The 21,076-nt window shown below is 45.4% G+C and overlaps 2 protein-coding genes across 4 annotated transcripts; both read right to left on the bottom strand.

Annotated features, from left to right (window-relative positions):
• Positions 1 to 852: 852 nt before the first annotated feature.
• On the bottom strand, positions 853 to 13,095 carry TSFM (Ts translation elongation factor, mitochondrial). Of its 2 annotated transcripts, XM_040491565.1 has the most exons (6): positions 12,964 to 13,095; positions 12,515 to 12,688; positions 11,777 to 11,905; positions 8,284 to 8,406; positions 3,768 to 3,855; positions 853 to 1,435 (listed from the first exon to the last, which is right to left on the bottom strand). In XM_040491565.1, the coding sequence occupies exons 1-6, from the start codon at positions 13,018 to 13,020 to the stop codon at positions 1,029 to 1,031; spliced, it is 978 nt and encodes a 325-aa protein (XP_040347499.1). In that variant the 5' UTR covers positions 13,021 to 13,095; the 3' UTR covers positions 853 to 1,028. The 2 variants fall into 2 exon arrangements, with proteins under 2 accessions (XP_040347499.1, XP_040347500.1); XM_040491566.1 differs by lacking the exon at positions 8,284 to 8,406.
• A 196-nt stretch (positions 13,096 to 13,291) lies between these two features.
• On the bottom strand, positions 13,292 to 21,046 carry EEF1AKMT3 (EEF1A lysine methyltransferase 3). Of its 2 annotated transcripts, none has more exons than XM_040491569.1 (3): positions 20,735 to 21,046; positions 20,382 to 20,493; positions 13,292 to 15,199 (listed from the first exon to the last, which is right to left on the bottom strand). In XM_040491569.1, exons 1-3 carry the CDS (start codon positions 20,789 to 20,791, stop codon positions 14,808 to 14,810), a joined length of 561 nt encoding a protein of 186 aa, XP_040347503.1. In that variant the 5' UTR covers positions 20,792 to 21,046; the 3' UTR covers positions 13,292 to 14,807. The 2 variants fall into 2 exon arrangements, with proteins under 2 accessions (XP_040347503.1, XP_040347502.1); XM_040491568.1 differs by having other exon boundaries at positions 20,615 to 21,046.
• Positions 21,047 to 21,076: the final 30 nt, after the last annotated feature.

Here is a 21,076-nt window from a genome sequence, read left to right on the forward strand (position 1 = left end):
CCTGTCTGCCCCTCCCTCCCTCGCTTGTGCGTGCTCTAATGAGTAAACTTTAAAATAAATAAATTTTAAGATCCGTATTTCCGAAATCAGTTTAACCCACCAATCACCGAAGTTATTTGCATATATACCCCAAGTCAAAATCCAAATGCCCAGATCTGTATGTGCCAGAGATTTTTAACTTTTCAAGTAAAGATATCTGAATGAGAAAATAGTTCTTTTCAGTATTTGGGGTTTGCCTCTTACGGTGATTATTTTGTTATGTTGGGAGAAATGTCTCAGCTCTCGGGTATAAAGAGGCACTGCTGAGTGAGTTCTCGGGATAACTGGACCACTGTACGTCCTGTTTCTGGCACAAGAATGCCAAAATCTGCCTTCCAGCTGTCCAGGAAACCTCGGCCCCCACCCATCTACACTCCCATTATCCAAAAGACAAATAGAGCCATGTGGTACTGATTTTAGTAATGAGGCCAGCCCAGCATGTATACCACTGCAGAGAGCCTTCAAAGCACGCTACAGACATCAACAAAATGAACCACATTTTCCAGACAACTACAAGTCTGAGTCAACAATTCCCCAGGAATCCATGTGGCAGAAGTAATGTTAACTGGGGAAGTTCCAGGATAGAAGCACAGTCTAAAGCAGAACAAGAGTCCCAGGTCACAGAAGCAGTAGGATAAACGGAGTCAGACATTTTAGGGATAACGCTGGGGGGAGCAGCAGCATGACTACACCTGCCTGTCCCCGCAGACGTGGTCGGTCACCTCAATAAAGCCCACCTGTTGTTTTCTACAACTTCCCACAAGTAAGGACAGAAAAGCTAAAGTCAGCATTATGCAAACAAGGAAAAGATTCTACTCTCGTTATTATGTAATTTTATTTAATAACTTTACCCTTTGAGTATATCGCTTCATTATAAATGCAAATGAAAAACAAATTCTGGGTTTGAAGACGCTCAGGAAATAACTTCTCTTCATAACGATGTCCGGAGCTAAGAATAAGCATTTCCTCCCGGGCCAAGTCTCTGGAACCTATTCAGCTTCTGCTGCCTCTTCACCTTCTCCACATTCAAACCGCACAAAGTCTACTACAGACACCCCCTGAGGCTGCACGTACTGTCCCAATGTGATGGAGGGATCCAGCAAGTATGGCTGAGACAACATCTTGGTTTCCGCCTCTCCCCCAGGCTCATCATCCAAAGAGCCGACAGAGAGAGGGGCCATGCCCACCACATGCTGCCCGAGGCGGCGGCCAAGGTCTTCAAGGTTTGCTCTCCGCTCAGATGTCTCGCAGATGACCAGGGCCCCGTACTTCCCCAGCACCAGGTTGTGGGGCGAGGGGCTGTGCATTGCTCCGTGGACATAAGAGCCAACATAGAACCCAGCTGGCACCTTCACCCATGCAGCCCGTTTAAGGGTCATGTTTTCTCCCAGTTTCCCTATAAGAAAGCAAAAGCAGATAACACACTTCCAGGAGATGATGACTGTGGTCGTACCAAAATATGCATAGAGATGGTCAAGTCTGGAAGACAGTCCTCTGCACGCATACTGTGGAAATGCTTTAAGATGGAAAGATACCATCTGCAGTTGAAAGAGGAAAAGGTGTGTAGGCGGGTGGGGGTGGGAGAAATAGAGAACACCTTTATGGAGCACCAACTATGTGCCACCCTGGGATTTAAAAACACAGGCTAGGGTGTCACACAGTTCTGCCTCTTACCGGCTATATGACCTTAGGCAACCCACTTAAGGACATAACCCCATTTACTAATTTATCAAGCCTTGGTTTCCTCCTCTGTAAGATGGAGAGGACACTGCTTAAGATAACCGAAAAGCAAGGTTCTTAGGAGAAATACACAAAGTAACATGTAAAAGCACATAACTACAGTATCTAGCACGCAGCGACACTCAAATGTGGGCTATTGTTACTACCTTAAACTTAGGCTTAGAGACCTCAAGCTACCCGCCCAAGGTCACACAGCAGAGCTGGAGGTAAAACCCACATCTCAGTCCAAAGCAAGTAAGAGTTTTCTTCCTCCCCAAATTACCATCCCTTCCGAAAATCACCGTTAACTGACACAGAAAACTCTTCGTCATCGTCCACTGTATCAGGAAAAAGTCCACAACTCTAAAAGCCCCAGAAAATCCAAAACCCCAAGTCATCAGATAGTTTCAACTTCCTCCCATCAGAAACAAAAAGGCAACATTTTCAGAGTTGTGTTTAAGAACCAAAAATGGGGCATCCGGATTGTTCAGTTGGTTAAGCATCCAACTCCTGGTTTCAGCTCAGGTCATGGTTTCACAGTTTGTGAGTTTGAGCCCCACGTCAGGCTCTGCGCTGGCAGCATGGAGCCTGCTTGGGATTCTCTTTCTCCCTCTCTCTCTCTCTTTCTGCCCCTCCCCCACGCCCATCTCTCTCAAAATAAAAAAAGAACTTTTAAAAAACTTATTAACAAACAAAAAAAACAAACAAACATGATTCCAGTTTTCCGTGTCTCTAACAGAAATTCAAATAAGCTAAAAGGTAGGAAGGAGCAGAAGACCCCAAAAGGAATCTGGGTATATATCCCTGCATTAGCCATAGTTCTGTCTAAGAGTCTTCAAGGGGGGAGTATCCAGAAATCAATCTTAAAACGACTTAAAACTACTCAAAGCATCTCAGAGCGTCTGGGTGGCTCGGTTGGTTAAGTGTCCAACTTCGGCTCAGGTCACGATCTCATGGTTGTGAGTTCGAGCCCCGCATCTGTGCTGACGGCTCAGAGCCTGGAGCCTGCTTCAGATTCTGTGTCTCCCTCTCTCTGTCCCAGCCCTGCTCATGCTCTCTCTCAAAAATAAACATTAAAAAAAAAAAAAAAAAAAAAAAAAAACACCTACTCAAAGCATCCAAACAACAGTTAATTCTCAGAAATTGACATGGCTGAAACACCCAGTTCTTCCAGAATTTCTTAATAAGTCTCATTCACAGCTGTCTGCCTGGTTTCTCATCTATGACTCACTGAATTATACATACTTCAAGATAACCTGATAAAAACAGAATTGATGCCCTGACTGGAAACGTCGGATGAGTAGTAAATTCCCAGCAAGCTCAACCCCATCCCCACTTCCCTGCTTCCATCAAGGACATGTAGAAAGAAGGCAAAATCCCCACCCGTTCTGGCACAATGACCCAGATGTGGTGCCTGCAGCCAGTGGGTTCTGAGAGAACGTACCTTCACAAATTCAGGATCAGATTGTTCTAAAAAAGAGATGAAATTCCTACACACGACACCCCAAAATATTCCTGGATCCCTCCATAAAGAAGGTGAGATGACTTCTGATGTACTGTTTCTCCCAGAGTGTAGAGAGAGAAGTAGTCAATTGGAAGGTGCCAAAGGCCATCCCTGCCTGAAGACATGCTTATTAGTTTGGTCAGTAAAGTGAGGCCTGCAGTGCCGAAAATGATTGTGATTAGCAGCAAATAGCCAAAAAACTAAAATTTTTGCATACAAAGCTAAATTCTTTTAAAGGAATTTCAAAATTCTGACCACACTGGGACCCCGAGGTAACAAATGGCTGGAGCTTGGTAATGGTCTCGTTCAGCAGAGCGTGAGCTTTTCAGGGAGCCTACAGCTCACTAATATCTACCACACAACACGACCCACTTCCCACATTCATAGTATCTGACCCATGTAGGCACATGAGTTTGTGATTCTTGATCTGGGTATGGAGAATACCAAAGATACCATGAGATCCAGTTCTCAACTTCCAGCTCCCACAATGCTGACAAATACTTACCAATTGCTAAGGCTAGCTGATCCTTGAGAGAGCCTTCGGTCTCAGGCCCAGCGGGAAGTTCAGAGAGCTCGGAGGAATTCAAGAAGCCCTTAGCGCATAAAGAAAATGAATGAATCAGTTCTGTCCTATTTAAATGATCAAGAGTCTAGGCAAAAATAGCGTATTTCTCAAAAAATGATTTAAGACAACTACGTACAAATGAATGTTTTCAATAAGCCAAAGATGTAACAGTTCCATTTTTATAAATATTTTATTCTATCACCGCACCACCCCCAATTCCATCCCAATCCCATCCTCTGGCCTAACTTCTTAAATTGTAATTTCCCAGATACCAAGAGCAGTATTTTCAAACAATCATAAAACGTTAAAGCCCAAAGACTGGTTGAATAAACCACGGCACGGCCACACAGTGGAAAACCATGCTGCTGGGAGAAAGGAAAAAGGAAAGAAAGATCTGCAAAGGCTGCTATGGATTATTTCCAGGATACAGTATTAAGTGAAAAAAGCAATTTAAAAGAGCACATGTACAGTATACCACCATTTGTATAAGAAACTAGTATTTATATAAATATGCCAAGTTTTGCAAAAAAAGGTAAAGGAAAACCAAAAACCGATGAAACTGGTTATCTACAGGAGCGGACAAGAATATGGTACAAAGGAGAGAAGTAGCGAGAGATCTGTGTGTGTGCATTACAGTTTTAACTTTCAGAATCTTGTGAATGTTTTACATATTTGTAAACAAAATTAGATTAAAGAGAATTCTGAGGTAAAACTGAAACTGACTAAACAGAAACCTAAGACTAACTATATTTCAAACGAATAACGTAACTTCACAGAAAGGGGGAAAAAAAACTAATCCAAGTAACTTTCAGAATAGTCCTTTGACCACATAAGTGTAAAGACAAAAAAAAGAAGATCAAATAAATCTTGAACTCAATAGGTTTGTTATTTGCAGTGGTCAGGTATAGAAACTCTAAAGCAATTTAGTGTGTATTATACCAATGGGTAAACAAGTAAACATACTGAAGTTGCTAAGAGCCAAGTGTACTAACTGTGAGAGAAGAAAGATACAAATATAGAATGGGGGAAGGAAAGGAAGAACCCTGTGATGCAGGATTAGGATACACACGGACACACACAGACCCACACACACTCTCTCTCTCTCTCTCTCTCTCTTCCTGGATCTCTCTGCTGAAAGAGCATAGCAGCAATGACATCTCAGTCGAAATAAGCATATGTAATGACCAGATCTTGGTTTCTAAAAACTATTCCCCCATGAAAAAGGATCAGGACTCCTTGGAGAAGTGGCCAATTCCACGGGTGGGGCAAGGAAAGTATGACATAGGCCCAAAGTATCTTGTTATGCCACAAAGTAAGGAAATATTCAGAAAATAATGAGCACATATTCAAACGGTCAGTACAGCCAGCTTGCACTGGCCAAATCCAGGGATAATTTGAGCATCAAACTAAATAATGGATCATATAATGAATTACGACATATTGTATAAAATAATCCATGCACTGATGCTAGTACTAAGTAAATCACTAAACACAGGGAGAAGTCTTTCTTACGGTAGAATGCCAACTGATAAAACTAATACATGTAAAAGAAGCTGTAAGAGTTAAAAATATAACCATTACGCAACTATCATAGTAATAAATGACCCTGACATGGGGCGCATGGGCGGCTCAGTCAGTTAAATGTCCGACTTCTGCTCAGGTCATGATCTCACGGTTCGTGGGTTTGAGCCCCACGTCGGGCTCTGTGCTGACAGCTTGGAGCCTGGAGCCTGCTTCAGATTCTGTGTCTCCCTCTCTCTCTGCCCCTCCCCCATTCACACTCTCTCTCAAAAAAAGATAAAATAAAAACATTAAAAAAAAATTTTTTTAATAAATTAAATAACTGACCCTGACAAGAGTCAGTGGATGCTAATACTTTCAGGTAAGTTTTTTGGGGAACTGGACATTTACATAGTCTCAAAGAATCTCCCACACAGATTACTTGTTAATTACAAAGAGGAACAGAATAACTTTACACCCTAACCAAGAAAAGATCAAAATTAACATCAATAATAGGACCAACAGTCATTACATGCTTTCTGATATGATATTCTGAGAAAAATTCAGGATAACTTATTAAATATTCATGCCAAGGGGCACCTGGGTGGCTCAGGGGGTTAAGTGTCCGACTTGGGCTCAGGTTGTGATCTCAGAGTTTGTGAGTTCAAGCCCCGCATCGGGCTCTGTGCTGACAGCTCAGAGCCTGGAGCCTGCTTCGGATTCTGTGTCTCCCTCTCTCTCTGCCCCTTTCCCACTCACGTTCTGTGTCTCTCTCTCTCTCAAAAATAAATAAGCATTTAATATTCATGCTAAAAATCTATACTCTATGAAGAAACATCAGACAAACCCAAACTGAAGATTATTCTGCAGTACTGTCCTAAACCCTTCAAAAATGTCAATGGGGGCACCTGGCTGGCTCAGTCAGAAGAGTATGCTAACTCTTGATCTTGGGGTTGTAAGTTCAAGACCCGCCGTGGATGTGGAGATTATTTAAAAACAGAATCTTTTAAGAAAAAAAGGTCAATGTAATGAAAGACAAAGGCTGAGGAACAAAGAAAGGAGACTAAACAGACATACAACTAATTGCAATACACTTAATTCCAACTGTACTGCACTGTCCTGGAACAGAAAAAAAATTGCTAGCTGGCAAAATATCAATGTTATCATATATTATGTAAATAAAAATATTGTATCAATGTTTAAATTCCTAAATGTGATTACTAAACTGTGGTTACATAGACGAATGTTATTTTCAGGAGACAATGTGTTCAAGGGGAAAAGGGTCTTGATGTCTGCAACATACTTGCAAAAAGTTTTGAAATATTGATGGGACTCCTGGCTGGCTCAGTCAGTTGAGCATACGACTCTTGATCTTGGGGTTGTGAGTTCGAGCCCCACATTCACTGTAGAGATTATTTAAAAATAAAATCTTAAAAATAAAATCAAATAAAATAGTCATAATAATAATAAGATGTATATAAAGAGTAATAAAGCAGGGCGCCTGGGTGGCTCAGTTGGTTGAGTGTCTGACTCTTGATTTTGGCTCAGGTCATGATCTCATGATTTGTGATTCTGCTCTGACAGCGTGGAGCCTGCTTGAGATTCTCTCTCTCCTCTCTCTCTGCTCCTCCCTTGTGCGTGCACTCTCTCTCACTCAAATAAATTAAGCTTTAAAAAAAAGTGATAAAGCAAATGAGTCAAAATGTTAATAAATGGTGAATCTACATAAAAATACAAGTAGCTTATTGTAAAACACTGGCAACTTTTCTGTAAGTCCGAATGTTTTTCAAAACTAAAGTTAAAAATGGGTTGTCTGGGTAGCTCAATCAGTTGAGCATCCCACTTTGGCTCTGGTCATGATCTCATGATGGTTCTTGAGTTTGAGCCCTGCATCAGGTTCTCTGCTGTCAGCTCAGAGCCCACTTCGGATCCTCTGTTCCCCTCTCTCTCTGCACCTTCCTCTGTTCACGCTCTCACTCTCAAAAATAAACATTAAAAAGGGGGGGGGGGGACACCTGGGTTGCTCAGTCAGTTAAGCATCCAACTCTTGGTTTCAGCTCAGGTCATGATCTCATGGTTCGTGAGCTTCAGGTTCTCTCTCTTTCCCTCTCTCCCTGCCCCTTCCCTGTGCACACTCTCTCTCCCTCTCAAAAATAAATACACTTTAAAAAAAATTAGAACTTGTAGCTCAAGTGGCTCATCTACTCAATACTCAATAATCACCACATGGTTTTCCATATAATGACTACTTAATGCCAGTAACAATTAACAGTTACTATGAGCTCTCAAGAGAAGGATAAATAGGAGGAAAAAGGTGGTACTAAACATAAAAAAACTATTTTGAGCAGTTGGTTTGTTTTTGCCTTAATAGTAAGGATGAACCAAAGGTAGACTGATATAATTCCATCCTGATCCTCTTTGGACAAGAATATGCCTATTCTCCTAAATTGTGCCTTCTCCAATACCTGTCTTTAGAAATCCTCTCTAGGCCAATTGTAAGTATAGTTATTTATTTAAACAGTCTTCATTATTTAAGTTACCAGAACCAATTTTGTGTTTTCGGAATACAAAGCTTCCCCTGACTTGACAGACTCTGCCCCACTGGCATTCATTCATTCAACACAGATTTAATGAGCCCGAACCAAATGCTGGGCCCACTCCTCTTTCACCAGACACACAGTAGTGAAAAGACAAGTTCTCACATTCTGTTGGGAAAGGCAATATATAAATAAATAAAAACACAGTATGTAAATATGTAACAAAAAATTTTAAATGAAGCAAAATAAGGGAATAGAGCAACAGGAGGAACGATACTCCTCTCCAAAGAGAGAACATTTAAGCAGGGACAGGAAGCAAGGAAGGGACCCATGAGAACGTCTGAAAAAAGAGAACAGCAAAGACCCGAAGAAAGGGGTGTGTGTGCAAACCCAGCATGTTGACAGTCCCCACAACTCACTTTACTGTATGTGGAGAGCTGATCCTTTAGGTTCTGACAATGCAACAGGGTGCCCAGGGCTACTTGCTGGACCAACTGCTGAAATTTTATATTTCTGGAAACAAAATCTGTCTCACAGTTTACCTGTGGGAACAAAGTTACATGGCTGTGTAAGCTGTTCACTGATGGTTTCCCAAAGTGCCTTAAGATTGCAGAGTAAACCAAGGTACTGTAGAACAAGCTGCACGCTCAACAAGACAGAAATAAATGACCCCAGAATTTAATTTTTTTTCTCTGACTTATTTCACCCAGCATAATACCCTCCAGTTCCATCCAGTTCCATTTCCATCTTGCAAATGGCAAGATTTCATTCTTTTTCATTGTCGGGTAATATTCCATTTTGTGTATGTACACACACACACACACACACACACACACACACACACACACACATCTTCTTTATCCATTCATCAGTCGTTGGACATTTAATGACCCCAGAATTTTAAAGCTGCAGTTCCTCTCCTAGCTTGAAGTCAGAAACTGAATGAAGCGGTTCCTGCTCTGCCAGTGAATTAGCAATGACCCACACATTCAAAAGATGGTTCCATGGTGTCCCCAAAGGATTCATTACTATTCACTACTTGCCTGTGGCTGTAGGCCTTCATCACCTCATTCTCCAGCCTCCTCCAACACCAAACCACTTTGGCTGTCAGCGTGCCTATCTCCTTTTCTCACTCTATACTAATCCCCATCTGATTCTTCGCCAATTAAGGCCCCTAAACCTCCTCTAAAACAGCTACTTGGGCCGCCTGGTTGGCTCAGTCAGTTAAGTGTCCAACTTTGGTTCAGGTCATGATCTCATAGCTCGTGAGTATGAGCCCCACATCGGGCTTTCTGTTGTCAGTACACAGCCTGCTTCTGATCCTCTGTCTCCCTCTCTCTCTTCCCCTCCTCCACATGCTCTCTCTCAAAAATAAATGAAAATTAAAAACAAACAAACAAAAAAAACCAGCTACTTGCTATCCATCAACTAATTAATATAAATTCCTGGCTTTAAAATCTGTTCCAGGAAACAATCCATGAAAAGGTGTAAGGCTACAGGAGACTCACATTCAGAAGCACAGGTTTGCCCCACTATCCAAAAGTAGTGTTCCTATAAAACTTTTCGTAAGCTAAAATGGCACAAAGCAGAAAAATCAATTACCATTCATTTATATGGAAATGGATGCACAAAATAAATGCCCATAAAGCACAGATGCTCACAAAGATCAAAGCTGTGGTGGCTGGAAGCTGAGTATAGTTCATGGGGGAAGAAGTTTGGCAGGGCAACTCTCACTGCTACAGTATCCCCTGCCTCTTTAATGGCCCAGTGCAAATCCAACACTGAATGCTATTCTCACTTTTTGCCCTTTTTCATAAAAGTGAAAGTACTCTTTAGATTTCTTTGGTTAACAAAAAACAAAAACAGGTACAAATATAGGTCTTTTGTAAAAGCAGGGTGTGTAACACAAGCTTTTGAAAACTGGGGGATATCTATAATATTCTTGACTGCTGGGCCTTTAATTGTCAACACACCTGTGCATTTCTACACTTATGTGAATTCACAGTAATTGTGGTCTCACCAGTTTATTTTCCTTTTAAGGTTACTTATTTGAGAGAGAGAGCGAAAGAGAGAAAGAGAGCACACACATGCATGTGGGGGAGGGGCAGTGAAAGAGGGAGAGAGAGAAAATCTCAAGCAGGCTCTGCTCCGTCAGTGTGGAGCCCGACTTGGGGCTCAAACCCACAAGATCATTGAGATCATGACCTGAGCTAAAATCGAGTCAGATGCTTAACCGACTGAGCCACCCAGGTGCCCCACAACAGTTTAATTCCAGCAACCTTTTAGATCTCTTCTTTAAGAATACAAAGTATCTGGACTTCAAGCTGTATTACAAAGCTGTAATCATCAATACAGTATGGTACCGGCACAAAATCAGACACTCAGATCAATGGAACAGAATAGAGAACCCAGAAATGGACCCATAAACATATGGCAAGCTAATCTTTGACAAAGCAGGAAAGAATATCCAATGAAATAAAGTCTCTTCAGCAAATGGTGCTGGGAAAACTGGACAGCGACCTGCAGAAAAATGAACCTAGACCACTTTCTTACACCATACACAAAAATAAACTCAAAATGGATGAAAGACCTAAATGTAAAACAGGAAGCCATCAAAACCCTCAAGGAGAAAGCAGGCAAAAATCTCTTTGATCTTGGCCGCAGCATCTTTTTACTCAACACATCTCCAGAGGCAAGGGAAACAAAAGCAAAAATGAACAAAAGCAAAAATGAATTTCGACATCATCGAAATAAAAAGCTTCTGCACAGCAAAGGAAACAATCAGCAAAACTAAAAGGCAACTGGCAGAATGGAAGAAATTTGCAAACAACATATCAGATAAAGGGTTAGTATCCAAAATCTATAAAGAACTTACCAAACTCAACACCTAAAAAACAAATAATCCAGTGAAGAAATGGGCAACAGACATGAATAGGCAGTTCTCCAAAGAAGACATCCAGATGGCCAACCGACACACGAAAAAATGCTCAACATCATCACTCATCATCAGGGAAATACAAATCAAAACCACACTGAGATACCATCTCACACCTGTCAGAATAGCTAACATTAAAAATTCAGGCAACAACACATGTTGGTGAGGATGCAGAGAAAGAGGATCTCTTTTGCATTGGTGGTGGGAATGCAAGCTAGTACAGCCACTCTGGAAAACAGCATGGAGGTTCCACAAAAAACTAAAACTAGAACTACCCTACGACCCAGCAATTGCACTACTATTTATCCAAGGGATACAGGTATGCTGTTTCAAAGGGACACATGCACCCCCAAGTTTATAGCAGCACTATCGACAATAACCAAATTATGGAAAGAGCCCAAATGTCCATTGATGGATGAATGGATACAGAAGATGTGGTGTGTGTGTGTGTGTGTGTGTGTGTGTGTGTGTATATATATATACACACACACACACACATACATACATACACACAAGGAAGTATTACTAGGCAATCAAAAAGAACAAAATCTTGCCATTTGCAACTACATGGATGGAACTAGAGGGTATTATGCTAAGCGAAATTAGCCACTCAGAGGAAGACAAATATCATATGACTTCACTCATATGAGGACTTTAAGACACAGGACAGATGAACACAAGGGAAGGGAAGCAAAAATAATATAAAAACAGGGAGGGGGACAAAACATAAGAGACTCTTAAATATGGAGAACAGAGGGTTACTAGAGGGGTCATGGGAGGGCAGATGGGCTATGTGGGCAAGGGGCATTAAGGAATCTACTCCTGAAATCACTGTTGCACTATATGCTAACTAACTTGGATGTAAATTAGAAAAACAAAACAATATAAAATAATAAAAAAAGAATGCAAAGTATCTACCACAAAGCTTCACACCCAAGAGGTAAGTGCTCCTGGTCTCTGGAATTCGGACAACTCACCTCTACTAATACAGTTGTGTTTCCTTCCTGAAGTAGCCCAATCAGACCTTCTTTAGTTTTTCTGCCATGGAGTTTGGCAGCTCTGCTCCAGCCTTCCTTCTGGGCCTGCTTGTGGAGCCAGCTCTCTGCCTATAAATTGAAAACAGGGCAGATGACGGAGTCACAGAATTTAGAACTGAAAGGGGCTCTACAGTACGTTCAGGTTCCCGGATTCTTTCTGCTTCTCTTCAATCCTATAACGGAAACTAAAGTAGTCTTTCATTTACTGGCAGCCTACCGACTGCCAAATACCAGCACCAGTGCCTGGTGCTCTGGATAACTTTAATCTTCACAACAACCCTATGGAGCAGACAATAGCATTTTTATTATACAGACAAGAACAATGCAACTCTGAAAGACTAAGTAAGGTGTCCAAGATCACGGTTTAAGTCCTGGTGGGTCTGACTCCCAAAGCCCACACAAGCCCTGTCGGCTCCAAGCAGCAGGAAACAGCACAGCAGTCGTGCTTGGAATACGGATTGTTAACCGTGGGATCCTAAGCTCAATGCTTCTAGGGCCAAAACACAGTAAAAGGGTGAGGTTGTCATTTTAAGCCAGAATCCTATCTAGAGCTGTGCCGTTACGGGTACTGGGCAGCTCCCTGTGATTTACTGCTCCCTGGAAGCACCTCTCTCAGACACTGAGGTCAGGCCCTACTACCCCGCCCCGCTCCGCTCCCCTCGTCCCCCTCCCCCACACCTGTTTGAGATCCCCGCTACAAGCCTCCAGAGCTTTCTTGCAGTTCACAAAGGAGTAACCTGTTTTTCGTCGCAGCTTCAGGAGAAGTTCCTTGCTGGAGGCCGAGGAAGCCAACCTGGGCCCAGTGTGAAATGTGTGCCTGGGCTGAGACGACTGAAGCTGAAGGGGCCCCCCCTGCAGGGGTGAGAAGAAAGGTATGAGAAGCAGGAAGCAGCCAGCAGCTCCGGGAGGCCGAAAGCACGTCAGCAGGGACGCCACCTTAGGAGAGACTGGGGCTCAGGGGGGTGGGGAAAGGCAGCCAACCGGGGACTGGACCGCGAAGAAACACTGAGGTCGGAGGAAGGATGGGACGGAGTCGAACGGGGGGACAGAGGAAGGGAAGGGTGCGTTCCAAGCGCACGGGAGATGTGCAAGGAGAGCAGGACGGTGGCGAGGCCAAGACCCCTCACCGGGCAGGTCCCGGCCCGCGCGACCAGGCAGAAGCGCAACGACCGCAGCAGCGACATCTCTCTGGCCCCCGAGCACACTTCCGGCGGCCGGCGCAGCGGTGAGGCCACAGGCCTACGGCGTGGCGGCGGGACCAAACTTCTCCACCTCAACGCGACAAGCGAGGGCAGCGCCACCTGCTGACCGGGGGTGGGCACGCTCGTCAACTCGGCTTCACTTTCCGCAACTGCATTTCACAAGGAAATTACCGCGCCCCCCCCCCCTCCCCGCCCTCGGTGAAAATAACGCAAACCGTGAGACAAAGTCGTCGCAAAATAACAATCCAAGACATGTGGCAACACTTTATGCTTCTTTATTTCCATTCATCTTTCACAGTCATTATCTATTTAAGACACGACAAACTGCAAGGTAGGCGGGTGGGTTCAGAAATTTGGCCAAGGTGGCCTAGGGAGGAGGTAGGGGTGGAGTGCCTTCAACAAACCCTGTGAATGCTTGTTGAATGAGCAAAATAGTTGTTGAACATCTACCATATGCCGCGAGGTGTGCTACGCTTCACGGAATTGGAGAGGAGTAAACCCCAGCCCTACCCTCCAAGGTAATCTAATGGCGAGAAAATAGGGAACCGGTACCAATGACCACCCAAGACATACCCATGAGAGGAACAGTGACAGGGTCTCTAGAGAGAAAGAAATCACATCCAAACAAGAGGCTCAGTAAAATCTTTTTTCAGGAAAGAGGCTAAGAGTAATAAAGATTTTGACAGGTAGAAATAGCCCTTCCAAGCAGGGAATCATCAAAAAGAATGAAGAAAGCAGGGAGTTTGGGTGTTGATTTAGGGAACAGAGTAGAGATCTGTAATTTGCCCAGGGGTTGCAGTACACGTAGGAAACCAGTTGAAAATGCAATGGAAGGGTGGTTTGGGTCACACAGGATAGACTGAGCACCAAGCCAAGGCGCTTATTCTTGCTGTAGGCAGCAGAAGCCAGTCACAGCTGATTTTGGAAGATCACAAGAGTTTGATAAATGGCTTGAAGGGGAGAGACTGAAGGCCAGGAGGCCGGAGGAGGTGTTATGTGGCCCAAGGAGTATGTAAAGAGAGCCCCAAGCAGAGACACCGCAGCAGGGAGAGAATACAGGTGAAGACAAAACATACTGGGAAGGAAGGACCGACAGCACTTGGAAACCTAAAGAAAAATCAAAGATGAGAAGAACCTAGTACTTAGTGGTCAGGGCTCTAGCTCGAAAATAGATGAAAGAAGCTAGAGTCCAAAGGACAACTTTGCTGCCTATCCCTGGCTTCAGGGCAGGGAGGACTTGACCCAGTTAGGGCCATGGTCCCACCAGACTCTAGAAGCAAGAAGTGGCTGGTCTGAGGCTTCTTCCTTCCTAGCCCCCACCCCCACCCCAGCAAAAGCCAGAGTTCTTTGGATGCAGAAATGATCTTCTTTCCCTTTAAAAGAAATTCCATTAGAATCTGGAATCCATCCTCCTGGAGCAGGACCAGAAAGGTTCAGTGACAGTCTCTCTGCAGCCACTGCTCTCACCTCCCATTTGCCTCCCCTGCCCCTAGAAATCCTGGACACCCTCCTATCTTCCTCCTCTGAGAACAAGAGCTGGGGACTTCCTTTGTGCTCTAACCCAGTGCTGTTAGGGCTCTGAGACTCCTAGCAAGCAGGCACCTTCCTGCGCTTGCCTAAGAGCATCGGGGCGGGGGGGGGGGGGGGACAAAAAAGGAGGAAAGAGAGAGGCGAGGGAAACCCATACTTTTCTTCCTTGTGTTTATGGCTTTGGAGATATGGCAGTTTCTTTCTTAGGACAAGGGGTTCAGAGGAACAGAAGGGTGATGTCAAGCAGGTCTTGGTTCCCTGTGCCTGGCCCTATAGATGTTGACATTTTCATCCTCATCCCGCTGGGCCAGCTCCAGTTGGAAATGCTGGGGGAGGAGATGCTGAAAGAAGCTCTCTGTCCCGTGCTCCTCTCTCATCTTGGAGGCCAGATAGATGGTGCCATGGGGCCCGCATAGGTGCTGAAGGGTGCCCAGCAGCAGCGGGAAGGTGGGCTCCAGGTACACGATATCGGCCCCCAGCACCAGGTCATAGTCTCCGGGGAAGACATGCTGGTCAATCCCCCAGGACAAGGCGCGGACCTGGGCCCGGCCTCCAGCCGGCACATTGGCCTGGACGTTGCCCCGGATCTGCTCTAGGGCCAGGGGCAGGTCAGTGATGGTAACATCCCCCCCTGAGAGAGAGGAAGGAGGAGAAATGCAAGTCAGAGGGACCAGTCGAGGGGTCTTGGCTCCTGCCCAGAAGATCCAGAGACCTCAGGGCCTAGAGGACAGTGTCTTGACAGCCCAAAGTGAACATTTTGGCTTTTAGTTACTCTCACCTCCATCTCACCCACTGCCGTTCTCATTACATTCTATAACATCAGCGTTCCCTCTGAGCTAATCTTCAACCTCTCTGCCCAACACACAACAATCAGCTGTCAGCAGAAGACTGGGCAGGACCAAGCTGGACATGGGCTGCGCACCCAGCCTCTACTGACCGAAACCAAACTTCATGGGTCAGGAAAACTTCCCAGAAGACATGACCTCAGCAAGCCTTAAAGAACAAGAAGGAGTTAGTTAGTCAGGTGGAGCCTTCCAAGCAGAGAACAGAAAGTACAAAGGCCTGGTGGTGAGAGGCATGCATATTCAAGGAAGGCTGAATCTTAGGGCATGTGGAAGGGAGGAGAAAAGTGTCAAGACAAGAGAATAATGACGACATGCTGAAGAGACTCAGGCTTGATCCCGAGGGTGGTGGGTTTTATAGGTAGAGGCAGAGAGTGAAGATAATCAGATTAGCACTTCAGAAAGCTTCATTCATGCAAGAAATACAGGTATCGAGCACCTACTAAGTTCTGGCAGTATAGAGGTGAGCAAGATAAAACCTCAGCCTTCCTTGGGTTTTATTTCAGAGTTTTTGAGTTTTATTTTACACTAGGTACTGCAAAACTAATCATGATCATGATGACTGTTACAGAACAGGAAGTACTAAGGATTCCTTTCTTCGTGAATATTTGTTAGGTGCCTATATGCCAGGTGCTGAGAATACAGCAGTGAACCAATCAGCCAAGAATCCCTCCGCTCATGGGAATTATGGTCTAGTGGCAAAAAGTGGACAATGAACGAAACAAGTAAAAGGAATGACACTGTACATCAAATGGTAATAGGCGCTATGGTGAAGCGTTAAGCAGAGAAGGGGGAGAACTGCTTATGGGAGGGGGCAGGGAGTGTGATTTTAAATTGAGTGGTTAGGAAAAGCCTCACTACACACATTATGTTTGGGCAAAGACCTGAAGGAAATGATGGAGCAAACCATGTGGACCTCTCAGGCTAAAATGTACCAAATGAGGGACTGGCAAGGGCAAAGACCTTGCACCAGAAGTGTGTCCACAGGAAGGCCAGTGGCTGGAGCAGAGTAGGTGAGGAGGAAAGCATGGGCCAGATCCTCACCAGGGCCTTGTAAGGAGGCTGTGAGAAATTTGGCATTTACTGAGACAGGAAGCTATTGGAGAATTTTAAGTGGAAGAATGGCATAAACTGACTTCAGCTTTAAAAGGATCACTCTGGGGGTGCCCAGGTGGCTCAGTTGGTTAAGCATCCAGCATCAGCTCAGGTCATGATCTCGCGGTCCATGGGTTCAAGCCCTGCATCAGGCTCTGAACTGTCAGCACAGATTGAACCTGTTTCAGATTGTGTCTCCCTCTCTCTCTCTCTCTCTCTCTCTCTCTCTGCCCCTCCCCTGCTTGTGCTCTCTCTCAAAAAAGAAATAAGCATTAAAAATAAATATCTTTTAAAAGGATCACTCTAGCTGCTATGATGAGAAAGGACCACAGAGGGGTAAGGCCAGAACCAGAGACCAGTTAGGAGGCAGCTACACTGACCCAGGTGAGAGGTGATGGTGGTTTAAACCAGGGCAGTAGCAACATCTCAGAAGTGGTCAAATCCTGAATGATTTTGAAGGTACAGTCAACAGGATTTGCTGACAGACTGGATACGAAATACTACAGAGAGAGAGACAGAAGTTGAGGACGGGTCCAAGATGTTTGACCTGACTGGCTAGAAGACCGAATTGCTATGTACTCAGAGAAGGAAGGCTATAGGAGGAGCAGGACCAGACATGAAGATCATGGGTTCCTTTCTGAACACACTAAGCATGAGATGCCCCCCCCCCCCCCCCAGACAGTGAAGATATCAGTACGCAGGAGGTTCCATAAACAAGTCTGGAGATGGAAAGGAGGGAATTATAGAGTCATCAGCATAGAAAGGTTATTTAAACCCATGAGGTGATGGGATTGCTCAGGAGTGAGTGTAGACTGAAAACAGAAGGGGTCAAAGGACTGCTCCTGAGCCCTGGGACACTCAAACTTCCATTTGTCAAGATAAAAAGAAACCAAAGGAGATTGGAAAAGAGTGCCAGTGAGGTAAGCAGAAGGCAGAGGTGTGGTACTCTAGAAACAAAAGGAAGCATCTCAAGGAGGAAGGGCAGTCATATGCTGCAAAGTCAAGTAAGGTGGTTTCATGGCCGACTCTGGTTGGAAATAAAGTTGGAAATGAAACTCACAACCTTGACTCCTGCAACTGGGGGTGGAAGTGTGGAACAGATGGAGGGAAGAATAGTAAGACAGGTACTACAGACAATGACAAGTAACTCTTTTGAGGAGTTTTGTTGTAAGCAGAACAGAGAAATGAGGTGGTAACTGAAGGAATATGGACAACCAACAGTTTCTTTCTGAGATAGGAGAAAATATACCAGATAGATAGATAGATAGATAGATAGATAGATAGATAGATAGATATAGATATAGATGCGTATGCATGCATAGACACACACACATAGAATGTTCCAGAGACAAGGAAAAACTGATAATGCAGCGGGACTGGGAGTGGGGAGGAGGTTTGCTGGAACAATGTCTTTGAGCAGATGAGAAGGTTCGGGGTCTTGTGAGAAGTGGAGGGCTTGACCTTAACTAGGGGCACAATGTGTTCATCCATGGTAACAGGGGAGAAGACAACCCTTAAAAAAGATATAGACAGGTGAGGAGACGTTGTGATAAGAACATGTGGACATTTTCTATGAGAAAATAGAAGCAATCAGAAGAGATGGGCAAGAAAGTCATCAGCTGAGGGTGAAGACGGGGGAGGAGGCATTGGCAGGTTTGAAGGCGAAAAGGTAAGCAACAGATGTTTAGAGGAGTGGATGAATAAGTGGACAAGGGAAGTGTAATAGACTAGCTGGGTGGCAGGTAAGGACTCACCTGAGGTTAGTAACAATAAATTTAAAATGAAACCAGTCAGCACAGTTGTGTATATGCTAGGAGGGCCCACCTTAGCCTGGAGATGGGGATATCAAAGAGGCCTTCCCTTGGAAGGGATGTTTGAGCTGAGCATTGAAGGATGAGTATGAATTAACCAGGTGATCCAAGCACTGCAGACAGAGAGTAGTCTGTGTGAAGGCTCCAAGGATGGGAACATCAAGATAGACTTGAGGCACAGACAGAAGGCCAAGATGTAGCACAAAGAGTACAAGAAGGGAGGGAGGGCACAAAAAGAGTCCAGAGAGGGAGGCAGGACCTTGGAGGCCATGCTACAGGTGTTGGTTTGATCTTGAAAGAACAAGAAGTCATTGAAAGATGGAGGTGAAAGGTAAGTACAACTGCATTCTTGAAGAGATCACTCTGACTGCTGGGTAGAGTGGGCAGAGGTCTAGGTGGGGGCAAGGATTCAAAGCAGAAAGACAAGTTTGACTAAATGTAGTAATCCAGGCAAGTGACGGTGGAGGCATGGACTGAGGAACCATCAGTGTCGATGGAAAAACATGAGGTTCAAGAGGCTTTTAGGACATAAAATCAGTAGGAGTTGAGTAATGGATATGGGGGTGAGAAAAAGGGGCATGTATGTCAAAGGTGATGTCTAGGTTTCCCACTGGGGAGATGATGGTTTGATTAACTGAGATGGGGAAGCCTGGGTTCAGGAAGATCACAAGATCTAATTTAGGCATGCTAAACCTCCCAGGGGAAAGCTGGAAGACACTTGTGAAAACCCAGGGAAGTGGCCTGAACTAGAGATGGGAGGAAGAGGAGCAGACAGTAGGGGAAGTATTAAGGACATATGACCCCCAGGATTGACTGATTGCAGGGATGTGAGTGGGAGAGGGCAAGGGACAAGATGACACCCGGATTTCTTACTTGGCAGCTGAACCAGGGGCAAAGGAGGTGAAGCCAGTCTTCGAGCATATAGAAACAGGTGTTCCCATCCATATTCCACACTTTTCTCCCATTTTAGCATAACTGCACACCTCTCGTCTGCTCATCCGTTGTGGAAAATTGCTCTTAACACTCCCTTGGTTCTTTCTGAGCCTGCTGTGTTCACACTGTTCACCTTCTCATTGGACAGAGCTTTCCCTTGATGAATTCCCAGGGAGTCAAGGGAGACATACCCAGAGCATGTCCACTGGCTCTGTGCATACATCACCATAATTCCAGTACTGGGACATCTTCCTCTACCTTCCCCACTAGACCATAAGCTCTTCAGGAACAGGAAATCTGTCTTACTCACTGTTGTATCCCAATACCTGGCATGATTCTTGGAACATAGAAGACTCCAAGTACATACTGATTGAGTGAAGAGAAGAATGAATGCCTGCCTCTGGGAAGACCTCCCTGAAGGTGACCTAGTTGTATTCCCATGAACGAAGACATTTGCATTGACATCATAAGTGTTTTAGATGAGTGTGTTGGGTGTGAGGTTTTGCCTGTCCGTTGGATTATAAATTAAGGAAATGTTTCCTTTCTAGTTTCGGGTTCTTGACAAAAGTGAGGCAAAACTTCCCTTCCCTTTTCCTTTCCCAAGTCTGTGGTGCCTAATTCCTACCCCACTTCCCACAAAACACACCCTAACGCTCAGAAACTCAAGCTTATTTCTCTCAAGCAGTCAAAGCCTTACAAATCTAAAATATATTCATGATAAAATTATAAAGCACTCCTGAGGTTTAATACATGCAGATTGCTCCCCCTACAGAGTCCCCCCCACATATGCATTTTGACAAAAACCGCAAAGGCGGTTTTAAGTGACAGCATTGTCCACAAAAGCACAAAGAGCAAAAAGGTGGAAACAACTCCTTCCTCTAAAGCCTGCCCGATTTTTATTTCCGGCCCCCAAATCAACTACCCTGGGTGCTTTCTCTGGCACACAGAAAGATGCGCGCGCGCGCGCATACACACACACACACACACACACACACACACACACACACACACACTGTGTTAAAAAGAGACTGATCCTGGTTGCAAACCACTCCCTTCTCCCAAGAATCCAGGGAGTGACTATTCCTCCACCACCCAGTCCCCGCCACTCCCTCCTGCCACGAAGTTCACGCACCCTGCAGCGCAGCCAAGATCCCCACGATGCCCGTCCCCGCGCCCAGTTCGATCACTTTCTTGCCTCGGAAATCCATATTTTGGCTTTCGAAATAGTTGCACAGGCTCACAGCCTACGGGGGAAAAAAAGGGAGAGAGAAAAAAAACTGTCGCAGGGACGGCTCCATATGGGAGAGGGGGAGTCGGGGATCTGGACCTCCCCGGGACCCTCGTCCAGAGCCGCCCACTCCTCACCGCGTCCCACACTCGCGCGGCCACTCCAAGGCGGGAGCCGAAGTTCTGTGTGATGCTCAGCACGTGCCCACAGAAAGAGAACCTGCTCTTCTCCGAGTAAGAGTCGGCAAAGAGCCCCACCTCCCGCGGGAACACGGATTCGGACTCTGATTCAGGATCTGCGCGGGGGTCCGCCATCTGGCCGAGAGAGTGCGCGGACACCGCGTCCAGCTCTGGGATCCCGGATCTGAGGCGGGGTAGGGGTGGGGGGCTACGGGTCCACTCGGCTTCTCCGTGGCACCGAGCCCCGCCTCCCCGAGTCCGCCCTCCCTCCTGCACTTTGACTTCCTGGAGGTGGGATGAGGAGCTGCCCCTCCCGCTCCGGTCCCCAGCAGACACCCGACGGGGCCCACGTCGAACCACGGGGGGCAGGCCCTGGCGGACTGGTCCGAGACCCGGGTACGGGGTGGGGGCGGTGGAGCG

This window comes from Herpailurus yagouaroundi, unplaced genomic scaffold (assembly GCF_014898765.1).
Source record: "Herpailurus yagouaroundi ecotype Mexico unplaced genomic scaffold, PumYag 182, whole genome shotgun sequence".
NCBI classification, from domain to species: Eukaryota; Metazoa; Chordata; class Mammalia; order Carnivora; family Felidae; genus Herpailurus; species Herpailurus yagouaroundi.